This window comes from Heterocephalus glaber, unplaced genomic scaffold, assembly GCF_053883595.1.
Source record: "Heterocephalus glaber isolate CG9 unplaced genomic scaffold, H.glaber_assembly_v1.0 deba00001593, whole genome shotgun sequence".
NCBI lineage: Eukaryota > Metazoa > Chordata > Mammalia > Rodentia > Bathyergidae > Heterocephalus > Heterocephalus glaber.
The window spans coordinates 7,023,350-7,045,310 of NW_028258368.1; the positions used below are offsets into that span (position 1 = coordinate 7,023,350).

The window sequence follows — 21,961 nt, forward strand, 5'->3', positions numbered from 1 at the left end:
ACAGATTTTTATTAATAGTGGTCAGTTATGGAGTGTCATCAGTCATATTTGAGATGTATTGCCATCAAAGTCCCTCCTTTTTGTTGAACTTGACAACTATCTTTTATCTGTATCTGTATCTCTTTTATCTTGTATCTGCTGACTGTTCCACAAGTCTCATCCAAGAGTTTTGTTAATTTCAAAAACTGAGAGTGTTTCGCACTGTGTGATGGTGAAGAGGTAACCATCTTATTATAAAAGTCAGACCAGAGTTACTTTCTTCTTTCCTGCAAAAACAGATGAATCTGAAAATGTTTGGCTGGATGTTGCTTTTACTCAGTAAAATGAAATACAGAGTCATTTTTAGGAGGCCAATGGGCAACTGGGGCTTCTTGAACAACTGCTTTTTAAAAGCTCTGTTTCTCATGAAGCCAAGTATTCTTTCATTAAAATTCTTTCACTCGGCATGAATATTTGCACGGGTTTAGGGTCAGAAAAAAAGCTATTTGTTCCTAGAGGCTGCATGATTTTGTAGCTGGTTGAGCCCCACCTGTTCCATTCACTCTTGGTTGTTTTCCTAAAAGCTGAATAAAGATGTCACACAGGATGAAATCAAACTTCCTATTAAATATCCACCAAGCCACATTCACTGGTATCATGTGCTTTGCAAATCTCATGGATTATCAACCAGGACCATCATACTATCCAGGCTTGATGACTTAGTCTATAATTTTCCCAGGCAATTAAGTGTTTTACTATTAAAAGGCATATTTGACCTTTGAATTGCATTTCAGGAGATCAGGCAGATCAGGCATCTGTAGTACCTATTTCTATCTAAGATCACCCGAAGCTCCAAGGCACTTGGCATGCCCTTGGCTCTCCATCCTCCCACTCCGCCTGGCCACCTGCTCGAATAAGGTACTCATGCTGACATCTCCACCATACTCATGGTTTATGTAGAGACCCGATATAGTATATATGGTGACAAACAGCCAGCCAGCCCCTCTTCTTAGTTTCCATGCTTCCTGTATTCAAAAGTATTTAGTCTTGTCCTACAGTTTCCAGCCATTAGAGGGCAAGCCTGCTGTGACTAACAGACTCTGAGACTTGTTTTGAAAGAGCCTGAGTGAATCGAATATTTTTCCAATTATACACTATCTAATTCAATTTACTTTTATTACAAAAACTGCCAGCTATTTCATGTTAATATTGACATTTTCATAAGTACTTGCAATGAGAATGCAAGCTGAGATTCCAATAAATCTCGTAGATGTTTTACACTTACTTTCCCTGTCTTCAGGCTTTGCAAAATATTTTTAAGAACATGTTTGGAGGTCATTCCACCTTTGGGAAATTTATACCATGTATGTAAAACAGTTGAGCAGAGAAAAAAATATCACAAATAGCAAAACAAATTGGGAGCAACTATAGTGGTGTACCAACTTCTGCAAAACAAGTGTAGAGTATGAAACTCATAATTATAAGATAAACACAGCCATTACTTTTCACTTTATACAGAACTTCACACCATTACTTCTTCCAATGGTAAGCCCTCTACTACATTTAGAGAACATTTCTTGACTTCTTTTAAAGTATACTTTTATTTACCCACATCATTTTATTTAGAATTTATAGGTCTTTGTATGAATTGGCCTGCAATCAAGAATGCCACGTGTTCCCATAAAGAGATGGCAATAGATTCCAAGTACCCTGTCACTTTAAATAAAAGGATGCCCACATGCTAAAATACTTTATTCATCAAAGTGCTCACTCTCTGTTTTATTGCCTAAAGCATGGCTTCCAAAGTGAGATCTTAAATGCACAGTATAAAATACTCACTGGCTTCTGAATAATAAATATTATCCTCTTCAATTTTAGAAGAATGCCTACCTAAAGACATAGACAGGGAGTTCATAAATATGACAGATATTGTACTACACCATCAAACTTCTTTAATAATATTTATTTGCATATATCGATTAAGAGTCTAGAAAATAGAAGATTTGTAAGCAGAAGCAAACACAACTTTCTCCAAACAGGCAGAGGATAAGAAGGTAAATGTACATAAGATATTTGGGGGTGGTTCTTTTAGAGAAAACAACACCTGCTAATTCAGCCAAGAATGGATGTGTGGTGAATTCCTCAGTAATTCTCAGCCTGCCTTAGCTACCTGTTGGCATCACTTCTGGAGCCTTTCTAAAAAAATCTCCAAACCAACCTCCAGGAGTGGAACTAGGCATTGGTGGTTTGTAAAGCCCTCCAGGTTTGCCAAGTCAGCCTGCCAACCAAATGTGAGCCACCTGCCTCAGCAGGGGCTCTGCGCTGAGCCTGTGTTGGGGATATAGCTGCAGCCCTTTCTGATGACTCACAGTGAGGGGTGGGGCCCAGAGCAGATGAACGCAGCTGACAGGTGGCCGGCAGGATGCACCTGGCTGTGCTCCTGCAGCCCTGGTGGTTGATGGTCCTGAAGGGACCCTTACATGGAGGACGCAGGTCAGAGAAACCTGCCTTGGCAGCGTTTGGAGCAGTGCCGCTTTTCCCCTGCAGGGACATCTGGAAAAATACTTCACTATCCCTAACCTCCTCGCCTCCTGAAGCCCTCTGTGCCAGCCAAACGGGTGGCTCACTACAGAGCAGCCTGCAGTTCTCAGTTTTCTGCACATTTTCTAAGATGTCACTTTATCCCAATCAGTCCCCTGTGCAGCCCTCCTTCATCTTATTCCTGCCACGTTTTTGCATTCACCCCTAAAGACTCAGCACCCACCTCTTCTAGAAAGCTGCCACCAACAACCCCAGGGCTCCCTGATTTCTTTACTCTCCTCATTTCTCAGGCCACTGCATGTCTGCATCACTCTTTTTTGAATTAAACCTTTTGCAAATTATGCCACCAGTTACACAGAGCTATTATTTCTCTCCTTGTTGGTGCTAAAGTTCTTCTCGTGTTTGGGTCTTCTGTTGCTAACCAGAGAGCAGGACCTGCAAGGGCAGTGAAGGGTCTGATTCTTGGTAGATTCTCTCCCACGGCCACTCTTCCCCTGGAGATGCTGCCTGCATGTGGCTCATGGTCTGCAGTACCTGCTCTTTGGTCACCTGGATCACTACAGTAGCCTCTAACTTCTTTCCACACCTACTTGAAGCCCTTTCTCTACTCTATGTTGTTGCCAAAGTCACTCCCCGACCCTCAAAATGTAAAAGTTGTGAAATTCCACATAAACATGCCTCCCTTACTTTAAATCCCTTAGTATGTGGCATGGGAGGCTCGGTGAGGCCCAATCACCCCCTTCCCACATTACTAGACTTAGCTCTTTTCTTTCTCTGTCAGCTTCTCCTGCTCCAGCTTCCTTGGTTCTTTCCCATGTGCACTGTGCTCTCTACTGCCACAGGGCCTTTGCATGTGTTCCTCCCTATGCTGGGATGTAGTCCCTTCTCTTTCCCTTCAGTTTAACCATCACTTCCCTGATCTAGACTTGCCACCTGCCCTATTCCATGCCTGGAAAGTGCCATATCTCTCTGCATTGTAGGATGTGAAGCAGTTGCTATTTCACATGCATTGGTGTGGTCTGGGGACTAATGTCTTTTTCCCGATGGACTGTGAGCTCCATCCGCACAGAACAGCGCTATGTTTACTCAACACTTTATCTCCGGTTCCTATCAGAGTGCCTATCACACAGCAAGTACGAAGGCAATACTTAATGAATCCAGAGTGGGTGGATGGATGGATGCCAGAGAGGTAGTAGAAGGAATATGTGACAAAACATATCATTTGCCAATTGGTTTTGCAGACAAGGGACAGGAAAGCCATTGTTTGGGGCCACTGCATGGCCGCATGGCATGGTGCAAAGAAGATATGTGTTCCTCACTGTCTGGGGAACAGGATTCCTCTCAGTACCCCAATGTCTATACCTGAATCTCTGGGACTTGTAACTATGTTCCCTTTGTGGCAAAAGAGACTCTACAGATACGATCAAAGTTCTGGGTTTGAATTAGAGAGGATATCCTCTGCCTGGCATTTCCTGCTCTTTGCTGGCAGCCATGGTCCCGTGGTCCTCATGGCCACACACATGCTTGTCATGGCTCTCAGGTTTATCCATCTTCTGGCCTCTGTTCCCTGGAGCAACCTAAGTGAATCTTAGCTCCTAACATCTAATGCAGCCTGACACATCTTTCCCTCCATTGTAGTGGGATCTTTGACCCCACTGGGCTTCCCTGAGCCCACCTCAGCAGTCTGTAAGGAGGGTACAGGGTAGTGCTAACACCCTAATGGAGTATGGAGGAAACAGATGCTGGGGATGAACAAGCTAGTATGAGGGAGAGCATGCTAACTGCGACTCCACATATGGCTGTTTGCCGGAAATTCAGGGCGTGTCTGGTGGCATTCTACTCTCCTCTCACAAGACTTCTAGCTTACTTTCACTGCCTCTCCTTTTCTACAAAATACCTTGGTTGTTCCCTGTTTTCCTTCTCCCTCTTCCTAATTCACTCATCTTCCTCTTTGTTTGCTCCAGGCCACTAAAGCTACTGCTACCCCCAGAAATGGTCTTTAGTTCTAAAAACACCTGCAATAAACAGACTCCAAAGACTGTCTCTGAAGCAGGCGCTCCTCCGTTCCCCATGGCCCTGGATGCTCAGATCCCTGTGGTGGAGCATTCAAGGCCAGCATACCTTCCCCCACCCTTCAGAGGGGAGGGTGTGTGCTTATAAGACTTTACAACCCAGTGCCTACATGAGCTCCAAGTAAATAAACATGGGACAAATGTCTGCCAGCAGGCTGGGATCAAAACGCATTTCCAGCTGCTAGGAACACAGAGAAGCAGTTTCCTTAGAAACTTCCCCAGAGAAGGGGTCTTGTGAGGCCATTTGAGTCCTCAGCAGTGGCAGACCTGCTGGCTCAGGGCATGGTCCAGCATGTCCCCAGCAAACAGTAGCCACCATGAGGCCCTGAGCAGAGATGTTCCACTTCAGGAAACATAGACCTTGTGATTTGAGTGTTACCGGCTACCTCCTGAACAGCCACCAATGGCCAAAAGGGTCATTTTTAGGTCACAGGGAATCACTAAAAGACCTGTTATGGCTTTGATCAAGAATGTCCCCCAAAGGCCTTGCCCAAGGTGACTGGATCATGAGGGGTGAGATAGCTGACTTGCTGTTGGGAGATGGGGTCTGGTTTGAAGATACGGGTTAGTGGAGATGTGACCTATAAGGGTCTGTCTCCCTCCTTGGCTCCTGCCTTCCCTCTCTGTCTTCTGGCCACCATGATGTGAGCAACTTTCCTCCACCCAGTCAGTCCTCCATGTACTTCCTGCCTTGGAGCTGGCCAACTAAAAACTGAAAATATGAGCCAAAATAAACCCCTCCTTCTTTAAATTGGGGGTGTCAGATATTGTGTCCAGAAACGAGGAAATGACTAAGACAAGAGAGGATGGAGGCATCAGGACTGAAATGTGTTCAAGGCGTTTTTAGCTCTCCATGCATTTCTGTGTAGAATGTGCAACTGATTCTCCCAACAACCCTGTGATGCATGCAAGGGAGGTAATGTGGTCCTATTGTACAGATGAGACAAAAAAAAGGCTCATAGAGGCTAAAGCACCAGGTGAGTCAGCAGCTAGTGGGTAAGAAAGGAGCATAAGTACACTAAGTGCTAGGCCCCTGCTACAGCCTCCAAATTTGAATTAGTTGGACTATCCTTTAGTGAGTCAAGAACATAGGTGTTTTCAGAAACACTTAAAAAACAGATGATCCACATCCTTTGCTGGTTTTCCTTCTTTGAGAGAAATGATGCTTCAAGAATGCAGGCAAAGCCTGAGGTTTCATTCATAGGACTGCCTCAGTGGTCAGGAGAGAGTGGAAATTTCCACACACCAGGGTTTTACATGTATACTTCCAGAAATGAAGGAACAGTCAGGGTCCAAAACGTTCAAGCAGATTAAAACACATAGCTTTCTGAAAACCTTTGCTGATTCTGGCCAACTTTCAGGCTTCTCCAGAATCCAATGGGGCCAACATGATTCACCGAATTCCTTATGAATTAAGAAGCTGTAAATTACACATCTTTTCTTTGAAACATGCGTTACTTTCCACACTTTACAGCCAAACTGAATGAACAGTATCACAGAGCCAGTTTTCTCTCTGGGAAAATGTTCTCCCCACTCTCCTTGGTCTTCAGTGCAGGACGGCCTGGTGAGGCTGGGGAAACAACCCAATTTGCCATTCTTTTTTCTTTCTTTCTTTCTTTCTTTTTGGAGTTTGAAAGTGCAAAGTGCTGTCTGTGCATAATATTTCACTGTGAAAGTTTTAAGCCCAGGTTTTAGGCAAAGAGCAAGTACAAATCACACTTGTGCAACTGGCCAAGCAAAAGGAACAGTGGGAGAGATCCATTTCTGGGGAAGCTTGGAGACTGGAAAGTGGAGGGGCTTGGAGGAACGGGATGTTTGCCCTCCCCTGGAAATCAGAGCAATGGCTTGTCCTTCAAGATCATTCATTCTTTTGTGGATGACATTCTGTGTGCTAGATAGTCCCTGGCCCTGGAAGCAAAGCAGCCCGCACTCCAGGTGGAGGAGAGGTGCATGTGCTGAGCCATGTTCAAGTGGGCCCAGGCTCAAGTGGCTCCCAAACAGCCACCTCTACTGCAGGACTTGAGTTCTGGCTCTAGATAAAGAAATGAACCTATGGCCACAGTCTTGCCTCAGGATGGCTGCTATCCGGTGACGATATCTGTGTTTGCATTCATTTATTTAAAAATTATTCTCTGTAAAACATCAAAAAGAATAGTTTGGAAAGAAATAGTTTGAGAAAAGCTAGCTGTTTTCAGAAAAGACAGAGAACAGCTATAAGATACTTGAGCATTTAGAAAGATTGTTTTACCAGGGATAGCTCCATAAAGAGGTGCAGATGTTGTTATACAAAATGATTTTGCTCAAAGAGCATGGAATTTTGCTCTGTCCTCTATCCCATTTATCATCCAAGAAGTGAGACAGAAGGTCTGGGTAGGCATACAGTTTGGGGTGGAGTTAGGAGGCCTGGCTTCTACCCCTGCAGGCCCAGAACCTCAGAGACTCAGGCCCTTTCCTGCATTTGTGAGGCGGGAGTTTCCTCATCATCTGCAAAGACTAGATTCCTTCACCCTTTCTGTAGTCCTCCAAACCACTGGGCATCAGGAGATACTGACCCTTTCCACCCCCAGCAAGCTCTGAAGCCCCCAGTTGTACACTAAGCAGCTCTTCAAGGCTTGAGACCAAGAGCAGACCTCTGACTTCTGACAATGGGATAAAGTGCAAGGCTTCTGAGCACTGAGATCTAGAATCCTGTGGGAATTGGTTGACTGACCTAGGCCAGCAACCGTATTCTTTGTGTGGTGTGTGTGGTCTCATGGGAGGGAACCTTAGAGCAGAGTTCCTGGGGGAACTGTAGCACAGCCAGGGCCAGTACCCCTCACAGACCTCACTGCCGGCCAGGCCTTGCTGAGGGGACAGTGTCTCCTCACAGCTGCCCAAGCCCCACAGAGACACAAACAACACCCTCTTCTGAGTTACACAAGTGACCATCCAGGCTTGCCAAGATGAGGACAGGCTCTGACAGGGGCAATTTTATTTCATAGGATCAAGGAGATGGAATAAAAAGTTTCGGCTATTAAAAAAAAGGCATTAGGCCATCTTCCAAATAAACAAACTATCCTTTGAACAAGAAAACAGCCTTCTAAGTGGGTCAGACCAAGGCCAGATCACAGAGGAGTCAGGCCTACCTTGGGCCCTGTTCACCACTCAATCCCATCCCCCCAATTTTCTACTCCGCTGTTTTGTGCCCAGTGCTTTCCTACGGGTCCTTGGCAAGAAAAGATTTGATATAAAAAAAGAAAAGAAAAGATTTGATAAGCTCATCTAACACAGACCATTCCAGAAAAATGCTCACATCTGGTAGAGTGGCCTCTTCAAATCACTAAGGGGAGAATTCTGGCAGGGTGAATATCTTCAGAATCTCTCAGTCAAGTCACACGATCAAGGCAGTTACCAGCACCTCAGAAACATCAGATTTGTATCCACTACCAACCTGGCACACTTAAAAAGTGATCTAAAACATGATTTTTCTCTCTCACAGTTTGCAACCTCTTTCTATAGTGAATGTGAACATATATACACATATACATGGAATGATCTATAGGATGCCAAAATAAAGAGAGTAGGAGAACTGGAGAATTTCCCACCATCTTACAGTGCTACTTGAAGAGCAGAATTCTAAAGACCTGTTTTCATTTCTTTGATTTCTCAGCATTATCTACTTCATTCTAACTTCCTTAGTGCTTGGATTAAGTCAGAACTTTGAACCATTATTTTTATTAAGCAGAATGTACTCTGTTTTTCAAAGTGTAACTATATTAATCAAGATCTAATACAAACAAATACAAAATAAACATAATTTGAGAGGACATTATTCTTCTAGTAAATGGTTTTATGCTCTAAATACATACTTGTCACTGAATTAAAAAATACACTGCCACATTCATAGCATGTAGTTTAAAGACAAAGATTAGGACTTTGGCATCAAAGACTAAAAAAAAAAAAATTAAAAAGAGGTTAAAAACCACTTTAAAAATAGCCATGAAAATATTTCCTTGAAGCCTTAGGTGACTGAACAAATACAAGTTGTACATCCTTTACCTTCATGCAAAATGCTTGGGACCAGAAGTGTTTCCCATCTCAGATTGTTTTTTAGACTTGGGAATATTTGTATATACATAATAAGACACCTTGAGAATGGGACTTAAGTCTAAACATGAAATTCACTTATGTTTCTTATACATTCTGTACACATAGCCAGAAGGTCATTTTATGGAATATTTTTGGTGAGCCTACATTCTGACTAACAGCTGTCACATGAGGCCTGGGGTGTGGCATTATGTCTTTGCTCAGGAAGTTTCAGAATTAGGGCATTTTAGACATTCAGATGGAAGATGCTCAACCTGTACTGAACCAGGAGTGAAAAGCTTCGGGTCTGGTCTCAGCCTGTCTATGACCTGGCAGACACCACTGGATGAGACACTTTAACTTCGCTGTATCTCTCTTTTCTCACATCTTATCACACATCTCGAGACACAAAACTAACATTGAGGTGATTTCCAAAAATGCTCTTAGACTCCAAACACATAATCTTATTATGTTTTCAAGAATTAAAAATGGGTATAGTGCTGGACTGTGACCAACACTGCTTCTCTCTGACTGTGAGTCCGAGGCTGAAGACTGAGCACCGGTGGGTGCAGGTGCTGTTTTCTCCTCACAGTGAGACATGTTTGCACTAATCCCTAATGCTTTTTCTCATCTTGCGTGTGCCTGTCAGCCCAGGATGGACTGGGGGAGCCCAACAGCCTCTCCCAGTCAGAGAACAGGATTTCCATCTCTTAAACAGGGCTCTTGGCTACTCAGGAAACTTTTGTCAACACAAGTCACAAAGAGATGAAAAATGTCCTTTTTATTGTGGTGCTGATAAAACACACATAACTTTGCCCTCCATATACGTTAACAATTTCTGTGCTTTTGCTAACAATGACGGTTGTCCTTTACAGAGCTCAGAGTCCCAAAACAAGGTTTGGAAAGGCCAACAATTATTGCTGTGATAGCATGTGCTGTTGTGGACCCAGAGACAATCAGTCATGGTGATGGTCTAGCTGGGAGAGAAGCAACTGGAAAGTTCTGGGTCCTTTTGGAATTTCCTTCTGGAGTTCATGGGAAATGAATAGAATGAGTGATGAGAAAAATTTTGCAAGCCTCGAAGAAAGAACTCAAAACACATCTGTTCTTAACCAGGACAGTGCGGGTCTGAACTCCTGAGGAATGACTATCTTTTCTCTGACATCTAAAACTTAGCAGTAAAGACAAGCTGAGCAAAGCAAATTAGCAAATCACTTGAAAAAGTGTTTCTTAAGATCTGGAGCATCTGGAAAAGGCTTTCACCTGTTAAAGTTTCCATTAAAGGTGAGTTCCCCAGCCATCCCAGAGCAGCACAAGACCGTTTCTCACAAGCAGCAAGACTTACCAGGTAGCGTTCCTCTTGCCTCATACTGGGGGTGCGGATCATGTGATTCTGTTCCCCTCTCCAGTCTCCAAAGCGACGGAAAAAATAGTTAGATAAGAACCGACTGACAGGGTCTCTGATGATGTTGATGTAGACGGGCTGGTCTCCTCCAAACCTAACACACACATGCACACAAACAGGAGCTCATTACAACCCAATACTTTGGGAGGAAATGAAGCCTTACTTGAATAAGGTCTGTCTTGTAGGTTAACTCAGCATCCAAGCAAGACCTTATCTGCTAGCATGCGCACTTGCATAAGCAAGCCCAGTGCTTCCTGATGGGCATCTTGTCACCACACAGGAAGTGGAGACAATGACACCTGATTCAAGTCTCTGCCAAGAAGCTGTAAGGACAGTTTCATAGTACAGAAAACCAAATACATGTCAGAGCCAAGGTGCAGATGTTGTCTGGTTTTCTCACCAGGCCTAGGTTTGTTGAAGACAGAGATGATGCTGTATTGAGCTCTGTATTCCCAGTGGCAGGAAGAACTGAGTGGCATGCAGGTGGCCCTCAGCGGATGCTTCAATCCACTCTCCAGTTCTGATTGTCTTGGTAGATGACATGCCACTTCTATAATGCAACTGCAATAGTTCAAGATGAGGTATTCTGCTGTGAGTGGGTTACCAGTGGCCAGCCTGCACTGAATACTCACTCTGCACCATGATCTCAATACTTTGCGTGACCAACTCACTGAAGCCCTTGGCACCTCCATGGAGCAGATATCCCAATTATTCCTATTTATACTTGGGGAAACTAAGGCAGGAAGAGGATAAATACTTTGTGGCTGATCCAGGTGATGAACCCTGGTGATCTGGCTCCAGAATCTGCATTCTTGACCATGGAAAGTTGAGAAAAGTATCAAAAATGAAACAAAAATCTGCACAATTATCTTCCAGTGATGGAAAGTGGTTTTAGATTAAAGAATAAAATAAATATCTAGATGTCTCATTTTCATTGCTTCCACAAAGGAATCAGACAACTGCAGAGAGCTCGCCTGAGGACTAGGCCTTCACAAGGCAAGATGTCCAGGTCAGCTGAATTCTCCTCAGGATTCTTCCTTGTCTCTTTGGACTGCTTAGAGTGCTCCGGAGCAGTCTTGAGGGAACACACTATGGACAGGGCAAATGTTATGTTCTGGTGACTCTCGAAGACCTTATTGGAAACTCAGCCTAGGATCCCAATTACATCTTCAGTATACTGTCTGTCCCTCCCTCTGCTATGCCCTGAGTCCTCTTGCTCATATTACATTGAAGTATCTGTCTCTTTCACTGGACTGTGAGCCTCCTGCAGCCAGGGACTGTACCATTTAGCACAGTGTGTGGCACACAGCACATGCTCAACAAATGGGGACTGACTGCAGAAATACAGTAATTCCTTGGTTCACGAATGCTTCTGTTTGCAAATAATCTGGTTTTCACACAAAAGCATTTGACAAAAAAATTTTTGCTTCCATTCACAAATTCCATATTGGATGACAAACATAACTGTGGCCATCTTCCCTACACCAATATAAATGCAGCCATTTTCCCCCAAATCATGAAACAAAATAAGTTCATGAACCAAGGTACCTCAGTAAACATCTGGGCGCATTTGTTTCAGCTGTTACATTTCTGTGTGTATCATGGGATCTGTTGCCAGGGAAAAGTAGACAGAACAAGCCACCAATGCTTTTTTTGTGCATCAACTCATATAACGTTGAACTGGTTTATTTGCCTTTTTAAAAGAGGATCTCCAGAGAGAAGACTCCCAAGGAACACAAAGCAATAACTCTCTCATAGTGAAATTTCGGGTAGAAATGGTTGCATGCATGATATTCTGAGCTCCCCAGGTACTGCCAAGTAGGAGAACTTTCTGTTTATGAGCAGGATGAGCCTTGCCAATGGATCTTGTTCAGTTCCCAGATGTTTATTAGTGACATTCATGCTATTGTGTGAGCAGCTAACTGTAGTCCTAGGACTGAGCTGTGCCAACCATCAGCTAACCACCACATGCATTCTAGATTTATCATCCTCTTTTAATTAAGTTGGGTTTTATATCTACAATAAACGGCGACTAAATTAATGATGCTAGGGACTAGGAACACAAAGCATGCACACCAAATATGAATCTAACTCGACCCTCAAAACTGCCTCTGTCTAGATGTCCCATTTTCATTCCTTCCACAAAGGGAGCAGGCTATTGCACTGAGAGCTGGCCTGAGGACTAGGCCTTCACAAAGCAAGATGACCAGGTCAACTAAATTCTCCTCAGGATTCTTCCCTGTCTCTTTGGACTGCTTGCAGTGGTGCTGAGTAGTCTTGAGGGAACACACTATGGACGGGGCAAAGGTTATATTCTGTACCTCAAGAGTATTTTTATCTTTGTGACTCAGTCATGTGACTCAACAGGCAAATTCTCAGAGATGGTCCTCTGGCTGATGAGGTCAAAGACATGGGGACTGACACAGATAGTTGAATATGGAGGACTTGTTCCTACTTGGACACTGAAACCCAATGTGAGATTTCCAGAATAATGTTTTGTGGCAGTTAATCTAGACTGCCAACTTAATTGGCTTGAGGGAAGCCTAGTAAAGTATACTTTTGAGTGTGTATGGGTGGGTCATGGAGGCAAAATCTTGGGGATTATATATTTCCTGGCCCCTTCGTCTCTGGTACTGACCCTCTGCTCTGCTTCTGGGCTACCATAAAGTGAGCAGGTTTGTTCCACTATGCCTCTCTGCCATGATGTTCTGCTCACCTCAGACTCATAGCAGTGAAACCAGCTGACCATGGGCTGAAACTCCATTTTTGTTTTGATACTAGGGATTGAACTCAGGACCTTGCACTTGTCAGGCAGGAGTGGCACCGCTAAGTTACATTCTCGGCCCAGACTGATGCTTCTGAAACAGTGAGCCAATTAAACCATTTCCTCCTTTAAGTTGTGTATATTAGGCATTGTGAGCCAACAGTGGGAAAGTTGACCAAAACATTTTCCAAAACAGAAGTTCTAGATGGCATCCAAGTTCATTGCCAAGTAACAGATAGTATAATACTCTCTGTCTAGAAATTTCTAACTATGAATAGAGGTGTCTGATAGATATCTCTCCCTTTCTAGAGGCAACATTATAATGATTTCAGACTTCCAAACTTCATCCTTTTTAGAACACACAGCTTCCTCCCAAACTGGTAAAATCTGAGTGGCACGTCAGCATACAAACAGGACAGAACACCACCATCGTACCACTAGAATATATCATGTGTCTGGGAAGGAAAACAAATTTCTCCACCCTTACTCCACCCTCTTGCAGAATCAGATTCTCCTCTGAGTATTTTTAAAACTCAAAAATTGTAGTCAAAATTTTTAGTCAAATTTCTAGTCAGACCTATAAAGACTCTGGGTGGCATGAATCTTACTCAAGATTCCACTTTAGAGGTGACAATAGTTGGTGCCCAACCACCTTTAGAGAAGATTTCATAATCCTCCTGTGAATGCCCATCTACAGGTCGGGAGGTTGAAGAACCTTCGCCATACCTATCCATTATCTTAATCTTCTTTCTATGCACATTTCCTTTTGTTTGGGTCATATGACACAAACAATTAGCTTCTCACAAGTTTTTAAAACCTTTAGCCTTTTTTGGCTTCAATTTTAATGTCTTTATTTGTTTTTAAATTTTAAATTCCTTTGGCTTTTGTCAGAAGACTTATTTCCCTTCCTTGAAAGTATAGATTCTTTAAAAAAATTGTAGTAAAATACACATAACACAAAATTTACCCTTTTCACCAATTTTAAGAGTACAGTTCAGTGCTATTAAATACATTCACATTTTGTGCAACCATTACCACTATCTCCAGAATCTTCTCCTCTTCCCAAACTGAAACTTTGTGCCTATGAAATAGCAGATACCTGCCTCTCTCCCCTCAATCCCTGGGAAGCAATATTATACTGAAAGTATATCTTTTTAACCTTTGCCTGGAAGCAGAGATTATTTTTGTGCTGCTGTCTATGAGAAGTACCACAGGCTGGAGGCCTACGGTTTGGATGTTTGTTGGTAAGGGAGGGAAACACTTTTATATAAGAGAAAGGCCATTGTGGAAAAGGACATTGTTATAGTTTATATCTAGAATGTCCCCCATGAGCTTCATATATTCAGAAGTGGGGCTTCTGGAAGGTGATTGGATCACGGGTTCTGAGCTGAATATGCTATTAAGAGGCAGGGTCTGGTTAGAGACAGGTCACTAAGGATGTAACCTGGAAAACTATATCTTCCTTTGAGTCTCCTTCCTTCTCTCTCTCTCTGCTTTCTGGTCACCATGATAGGGGCAGCTTTCCTCCATGGCAGGCCCTTCCACCATGCCATTTCTGCCTTGGAGCCAGCAGACCATGAAGTGAAAATGTGAGCCAAATAAACCTTTCCTCCTTGTTGGTGTTGGGCAGTGTATCTTGGTGATGAGAAAGTGGCTAAGACAAACATGACTGTTTGGGGGCAGGATGAGGAGCTGCCTGAAAGAGAGGGGTAGATGGTTCATTTATGATCCCAGGCTAGAACTAGAGGAACTAAAGGCCTTGGCTGGGTGGGAGGTCCTCTTCCATCCTCAAACCATAAGCCCACCAGTTCTTAGATTCCTGGAACAGGACCTCCCATCACAAGTCACAAACAGAAGAGACTGAGTGCCTTCAATGTTCTGGGTGTTCCGAGGGAAGAGAGGTGGATGCATTTGCTGTGAGAAGCTGAGTCAGATGGGTGACAGGAGAGCATTACTGGGCCACTGCAGTTAGAGTTCCTGCTCAGAGAGGAAGATACAGTGACAAGGCAAGAAGCAAACAGCTGACAATAAATAGCAAGAACTAAACATGAAATGAGATGAGCTGAGGGAAAGTCCAGATTATTCTTGTCCTTAGTGGGTATCCTACATGTGGATGCAGAAACTCACCGTAGAGTGAAATTAGTCCAGCAGTGTTTCAGTATAGTAAACTGAGAAGAAACCTCTTGTCTTTAAATAAAACTTCTAGGGTCTGTTTAAGTAGGTGAAGACAATATTAAATAACCACTAGTATCAATTTCTACTTTGGAGTTATCTTCAAAGTTTGAACTTCTGTCACTGTTACAAAAGATTTGAAGGGCACAGAATCAAAAGTCACTACATTGCTAATGACAATAATAAACATAGGCAAGGAAATAAGGTGTGGAAACCAACTTGAATTATGGAACTGACAAAATCTGATTTGGTTTGTTAAACTACGCTGTCAGAAGGCAGCTTTGTTCACATCTATCATGAATATTTCTTCCACTGAAGGGACAAGAGAAAACATCGACACATCTCCCCTTGGGCATTGCACTCACTTGCTTCCCTGGTGATTGATTTTTAAATACTGTGATTTTAAAAGCGGGTCATGGTATTATTGTGGCTACTATCGGAGATGGGGAAATAGAAACGGAAACAAGGGAAGGGGAGGGGCCATCGATGGGAAGTGGTACTTTGATTACTTTTCATATTGATCACTCTTGTAATTCACTTGGAGTATTCTGATAGCATCAGGCTCAGATGTAAAATTTCATAAGGTTTTCTCTGCAAGAACCCAATTGAGAGGGTGAGAGGGATTCTAGATTGAAAACTGAATTATCCCCCAATTCCCGCACAAAAGATTAGAAAAAAGTAACTAGTGGCGGAAGGGAGAGACAAGCTGAGTTGTGTCTGCCATGAATCTCTCCAGTGTGTTGATACACAACACACACAGGCAGAGACACTGTTGATGTTGGAAAGTTGACGTTTTTTCAAAAACTGTATCCTACAATTACAACCAGCAAAAGACATATGAGACCGCAGGAGACAAACATAAACCCTACTCCAACATCCCAACAGTGAGTAGCATCTTCTAGGTCAAGGTAGGTTGGGTTCAATTCTCTACCTCATCCTGGGCAAAAACATTTCTAGGGAGTTAAAAAGCAGTGTGAAAGAACAGCCCACCAGAAACCCCATAAATCCAAAGCAAAGCCTGAAATCTCTGCTGAGCTAGTTGTGCTCCAATATCCTTTGGCAGGAAATCTTCCCTGAGGCAACTGTAGAAACACCTGATTGATCTAATGCAATTGCTTCCCGCTGTTAGATTAATAAAGCTGCATATAGCCAAATGGTTCCTGCTAACTCCAAGAGAGGGAAAAGAAGGAAGAGAGCAAGGAGCCGAGATGCTGAGTAAATGAATCACCACAAGCATTTTACACCACTCTGAGTGTTTACATTTCAAGTAGGAATGCTATATTTAATGGTGAAAAACATAGAGGACATTGTTTTGATTAATGCCATATCTTTCAAAAGTTCAGAAGATTTACGTGCGAAAGAAAGTGTGGGGAGAGAGGCAAGACTGACTCTTATAATTGGCCCAGGAGCCAACTGGTGTTGGTGATGTACAGAAGATCTGAAATATCAGCAGAGAACACGGGTTACAGTATCAATTCTAGTACCCTCCTTCCCAGAAACAAACAATGTACAGCAGTTGTAAGGGCAGGCTTTTTAGGAGCAGCTTAAATCTTTGGGCCTTAGAATTAAAAAACTGGAACTCATTTCTTAAAGTATGCTAAAAGCTCTCCTTAACAAGTCCCTACTTAACAAGTTTTTGCCCATTGTATATTTTGGGACTTTCTTCAGCCACAGTTTGCCCTTCATGGCTAAGGTATTTTCTTTTCTTTTTTTTTTTTTTTTGTATTAAATTCTTTTATTGGTACATTGTAGGTATACAACACAATTACATTTCTCACTGGGAATTGTACCTTTACATAATGCATCTTGGTTCTTATTTTCTCCCCATTCCTAGCCCTCCCTTCACACCCTCCACCCTTCCCTATTTACAAAGACTTTATTTCCATTTTTTCCATTTCTCATCATTTTTTCCTTTCCCTTCTTTCCTTTCCCTTGCCCCTCCCACTACCCCTACCCCTTTGGACCTTTTCTTCCTATTTTACATTATTGATTATTCATTCTAATAATTGGTACACTTTGGGTATACAATATAATGACATTCATCATTGGAAATTTGCACCTTTACATAGTCTCTCTTGGTTCTTATTTTTCACCCTTGCCCAGCCCTCCCTTCAACCCCTCCAGTCCTCCCTATTTACAAAGATTTTGTTCCTATTTTTCCATTTTCTCATATTAATCCCATTCCCTTCTATCCTTTCCCCTAGCCCTCCCACTTCCTTCCCTTTTGCCCCTTTTCTTCCTATTTCACATTACCTATTATACATTTAGTCCTTAATTACACTTTCAGTTTCTCACACCAGAGAAACTATTTGGTATTTACACATGTGTGTCCTATTTATTTCACTTAAGAGTATTCCCTCAATGTGCATCCACTTAGCTATAAATGTCTCTAATTTCTCATTTTTTATGGCTGAGTAGTACTCCATTTTATTAAAAAACCACATTTTCTTTATCCAGTTTCCAATTGATGGGCATTTGGGCTGTTTCCAAGTTTTAGCTATTACAAACTGTGCTGCTATGAACATGGGTGCACATATATCACTGTGGTATGATTCTTTTAATTCTTTGGGGAAGATCCCCAGCAGTGGAATAGCGGGGTCAAATGGGACTTCCAGTCCTAGTTGTTTGAGGTATCTCCATACTGATTTCCACAGTGGTTGCACCAGTCTACACTCCCACCAGCAGTGGAGCAGGGTTCCTCTTTACCCACAGCCCCGCCAGCATTTCTTATTGGTTGATTTCATGATAACAGCCATTCTTTCTGGAGTGAAGTGGAATCTCAGCATTGTTCTCATTTGCATCTCTCGAATGACCAGTGATGTTGAGCATTTTTTCATGTGTTTATTTGCTATTTCTACTTCTTTGTCTGAGGAATGTCTGTTCATTTCAGATGCCCATTTTTGGATTGGGTCTTTAAATTTGGGAGGTCTGATCTTTTTAAGTTCTTTATAGATTCGAGATAGCAGACCTTTGTCTGAGGAAGAGCAGGTGAAGATTTTTCCCCACATTGTGGGTTGTCTCTTCACACTGCTGGTGGTTTCTCTTGCTGTGCAGAAGCTTTTTAAGAAGAAGAGATCCCATTTGTTGATTGTTTGTGCTAGTTCATGGGCAACTGAGGTTTTGTTCATAAAATCTTTTCCTACACCGATGTCTTCAAGGGTTCTACCTAACCTCTGTTCCAACTGGTTCAGAGTTTCTATTTTAATATTTAGATCTTTAATCCATTTTGATTTTAGTTTAGTGCATGGTGAGAGATATAGGTCTACTTTTAATCTTTGGCAAGTTGAAGCCCAATTTTTCCAGCACCATTTATGAAAGAGGCTATCTTTCCTCCAGTGAGGGTGTTTGGCTCCTTTGTCGAAGATGAGATGGCTGAGTGTGTCTGGAGTTGTTTCTGCATCTTCTAATCTGTTCCACTGGTCCTCAGGTCTGTTTCTTTGCCAGTACCATGCTGTTTTTATCACAGTAGCTTTGTAGTAGAGTTGCAGGTTGGGGATTGTGATACCCCCTGCCATGTCTCTGTTAGCTAGAATTGCTTTTGCTATTCTGGGTCTCTTCTTGCTCCAAATGAAGTTTTGGATTGTTTTCTCGAGGTCTATGAAGTATGCTGCTGGGGTCTCAATTGGAATTGCATTAAATCTATATAGCAGTTTTGGAAGTATGGCCATTTTCACTATATTAATCCTTCCTACCCAGGAGCAGGGGATGTCTGTCCATTTTCTGATATCATCTTCAATCTCTCTTTTCAGAGTACCATAGTTTTGAGAGAAGAGGTCTTTGATTTCTTTCATTAGGATGATTCCTAGGTATTTCAGTTTTTTGGATGCTATTGTGAAAGGAATTATTTGCCCTATTTCTCTCTCAGTGAGTCTGTCATTGGTGTAGAGGAAAGCTATTGATTTTTGTGTGTTGACCTTGTAACCAGCTACTTGACTGAATTTGGTTATTAAGTCTAGAAGACTTTGGGTGGAGTTCTTGGGGTCTTCTATATAGAGTATCATGTCATCTGCAAATAATGACAATTTGACTTCTTCATTTCCTATCTTTATTCCTTTTATTTCTTTCTCTTGTCTAATTGCCATGGCTAATGTTTCCAAAACTATATTGAACAAGAGTGGTGATAGTGGACATCCTTGTCTTGTTCCTGATTTTAGTGTGAAGGATTTCAGTTTTTGATCATTTAGTATGATATTGGCTGTTGGTTTTTCATAGATGGCTTCTATCAGTTTGAGGTAGAGACCATCTATTCCAATTTTTTGTAGGGTTTTCATCATAAATGCATGTTGGATTTTGTCAAATGCTTTTTCTGCATCTATGGAGATAATCACATGGTTTTTGTCCTTGGCTCTATTGATATAGTGTATTACATTAATTGATTTTCGTATATTGAACCATCTCTGCATCTCTGGGATGAATCTCACTTGATCAGGGTGTATGATCTTCTTGATGATCTTCTGCATTCTGTTTGCCATTATCTTATTAAGGATTTTTGCATCTATGTTCATTAGTGAGATTGGCCTATAGTTCTCTTTTTCAGTTGGGTCTTTCTCTGCTTTGGGGATCAAGATGATGCTTCCTTCCAGGAATGAATTTGGGAGTATTGCTTCCCTTTCAATTTCATTGAAGAGTTTAAACAGTAGTGGCAGTAGTTCCTCTCTAAATGTCTTATAGAATTCAGCAGTGAAGCCATCGGGGCCCGGGCTTTTCTTAGTTGATAAGTTTTTAATTATGTTTTCAATTTCATTCGTTGTATTGGGTTGTTCAGAATTTTTAGGGCTTCTTTGTTCAACTTTGGTAATTCATATGTATCTAGGAATCTGTCCATTTCTTCTGTGTTATCCATCTTATTGGCGTATAGGTTCTGGAAGTAGGTATTGATCATCCTCTGGATTTCTGCTGGGTCTGTTGTAATTTCACCCTTTTCATTCCTAATTGCATGGATTTGGGCCTTTTCTTTCCTGGCTAAGGCATTTTCCTTCACCAAAGATATTCCCTTGGAAAAGCTGATTTTTAACTCCCTGGGTCCCATGAGTGTAACAGTGATCTTGTCAAGTGTTCAAATTCACCTCATCATTCTATTTGTTTTTGAGAAGACTTGTAGCTGTGAGGGGAGACAGTCACAGAGGGGCATCAGGCCAGCCCTACAGTCCTGCTTCAAACCCTGCCACCATCCCAGTCCAGGAAACTGCCCTGCAGGATGCACTTACCGCTTTAGTCAGCTGCTCTCTGGATCCTGCCTTCCCTAGCGCAGATCCTGTACTGGGAATGCCATTCCCCTTCACTGGTCTAAAGCTGACCACCCCACCCCAGCAGAAGAGTCCTAGGTGTCCTCTCGCAGGCAGGCAACCTGCTGCATCCCACCTCCCTTGTGGAGCACTCTGTGACCTCCTCTTCCTCCCTTCATCGCACTTCACCGCACTGCTGCCTAAGAGGAAGAAGAATTTACGGGTTTCCAAAAGCAAGGGACACGCATAGTGCTCACTAGAAGCCCAGGCAAAGTGCAGCTTATGGAAGAGAGAAGCTGCTCCCTCTATGGGAAGGAAGAGAGGCAGAGCCTGCCTGTGCCCATGGGTGCTCCCACCCTGACACATTGTGGCCAGTCACAGGCAGGGGCTGAACTGGGGCTCAGTCGAAAGCATTCACAGAAATGCCCTTTCAAGAGACCCTTTGAATTTCTGTAACACTCTTCTCTCAGAGGGCTTTAATCCACATGATCACTGCATCTCTCTACAGGGCAGGAACGGATAGGAACTGTGCCTTTTTTAAAGATGGGAAAATGGATTCTCTTCCCCTCCTCCCCAAGAGTGTGCATGACTTGCTCAATTCTTGGACCCTGGAAAGGTAGTCCTTGTTACCCAGGGATCTCTACAGCTAGGTCTACGCTGTTTTCTGCAGATGTGCTGTCTTCTAAAAGGCAAGGTTTCCTTTTTGTCCTTTCAGTATTAAGGCAATCAAGCTTACACTCTTATACATGTATTTGAGGGTAGAAGCCATGATAAAATACGGCCACCATGCTCTGTTCCGCTGAGCTAGTTAAGACACCAACTTTGGGTTCTTCATTAGAGTTATACAGTGTTCTGAGATGATTATTAACATGTATTGTAATGCAATTTGTTCAGTTGTAAAGATTTGACCAGGAAGCAAAAAGAGTTAATGAATGAAGTTTAAGGTGTCAAGGCAATGCAGAAGGGAGCACAGGAGCACAGCAAGGACCAGAGAAAGGAGATCTTCTCTTTACAAATCATGAAACTGTTCCTGAAGGAGCTAACGAGCCCTCGTTAGCTCATTCTGTCTAATGACTCCTTCTTGGGCTTCTGGAGGGAAGAGCAGGGCACACATTGGCCAACACAGTAAGGAGCCAATTTATGCTGGTGATTGAAAAACACTCCGAGCTGCCCAGCACCTGGCCTGCAATAATTTGCAGGTGTCCTATTCACTGTCCCAAGGAACCCTGGGTTACCAGGCAGGCTGGGATGCTCATTTTTAAAGATACAGCAGCAACTTCTCTTTCTTTGCTTAATAATACACTTTTCTGAATCTCACTGCATTTACACTTAATTGGCACAGAGCTTGCAGCCAGCAAAGAAATCCTTTGAAGGCTGGAGCCTGTTCCCAGCCCTGTGGGTTGTCAGGCAGCACGGGACAGAGCAGCAGTGGAGAATGCTCAGGGCAGGCCACTGGGAGCCACTAGGTCAGCACCAAGGGTGCTGCTCCCAGGCCCTCTGAGGAGCTATGAGGAGCTATACTGTTGCCCCAGTTTAAGTGAGGGAAGTGCTCTCAGATAGCTGCTTAGAGAGCCACAGGGCTCTTGGGCTGCTCAGCAGGTCTGCTCGTGGACCCATTGGTCAGCCAGATAACTGTGAGTACCGGCCAGGCCAGTGGGGAGAGTGGAAGCCCAAAGCCACCTGTTCAGGAGATAGGCACAGTGATAGTAAACCACTGGTCACAGATTGCTGGGGAAGG

The 21,961-nt window shown here is 42.9% G+C and overlaps 1 protein-coding gene across 2 annotated transcripts in view; it reads right to left on the reverse strand.

Annotated features, from left to right (window-relative positions):
• The window catches only part of Ust (uronyl 2-sulfotransferase), a 333,586-nt gene that overhangs the window by 105,627 nt on the left and 205,998 nt on the right, over window positions 1-21,961 (reverse strand). For both annotated transcript variants that reach the window (XM_004856902.4, XM_087193468.1), the window contains exon 5: window positions 10,003-10,156. In XM_004856902.4, the coding sequence (XP_004856959.1) occupies window positions 10,003-10,156 (154 nt within the window). The remainder of the gene's footprint in view (window positions 1-10,002; window positions 10,157-21,961) is intronic.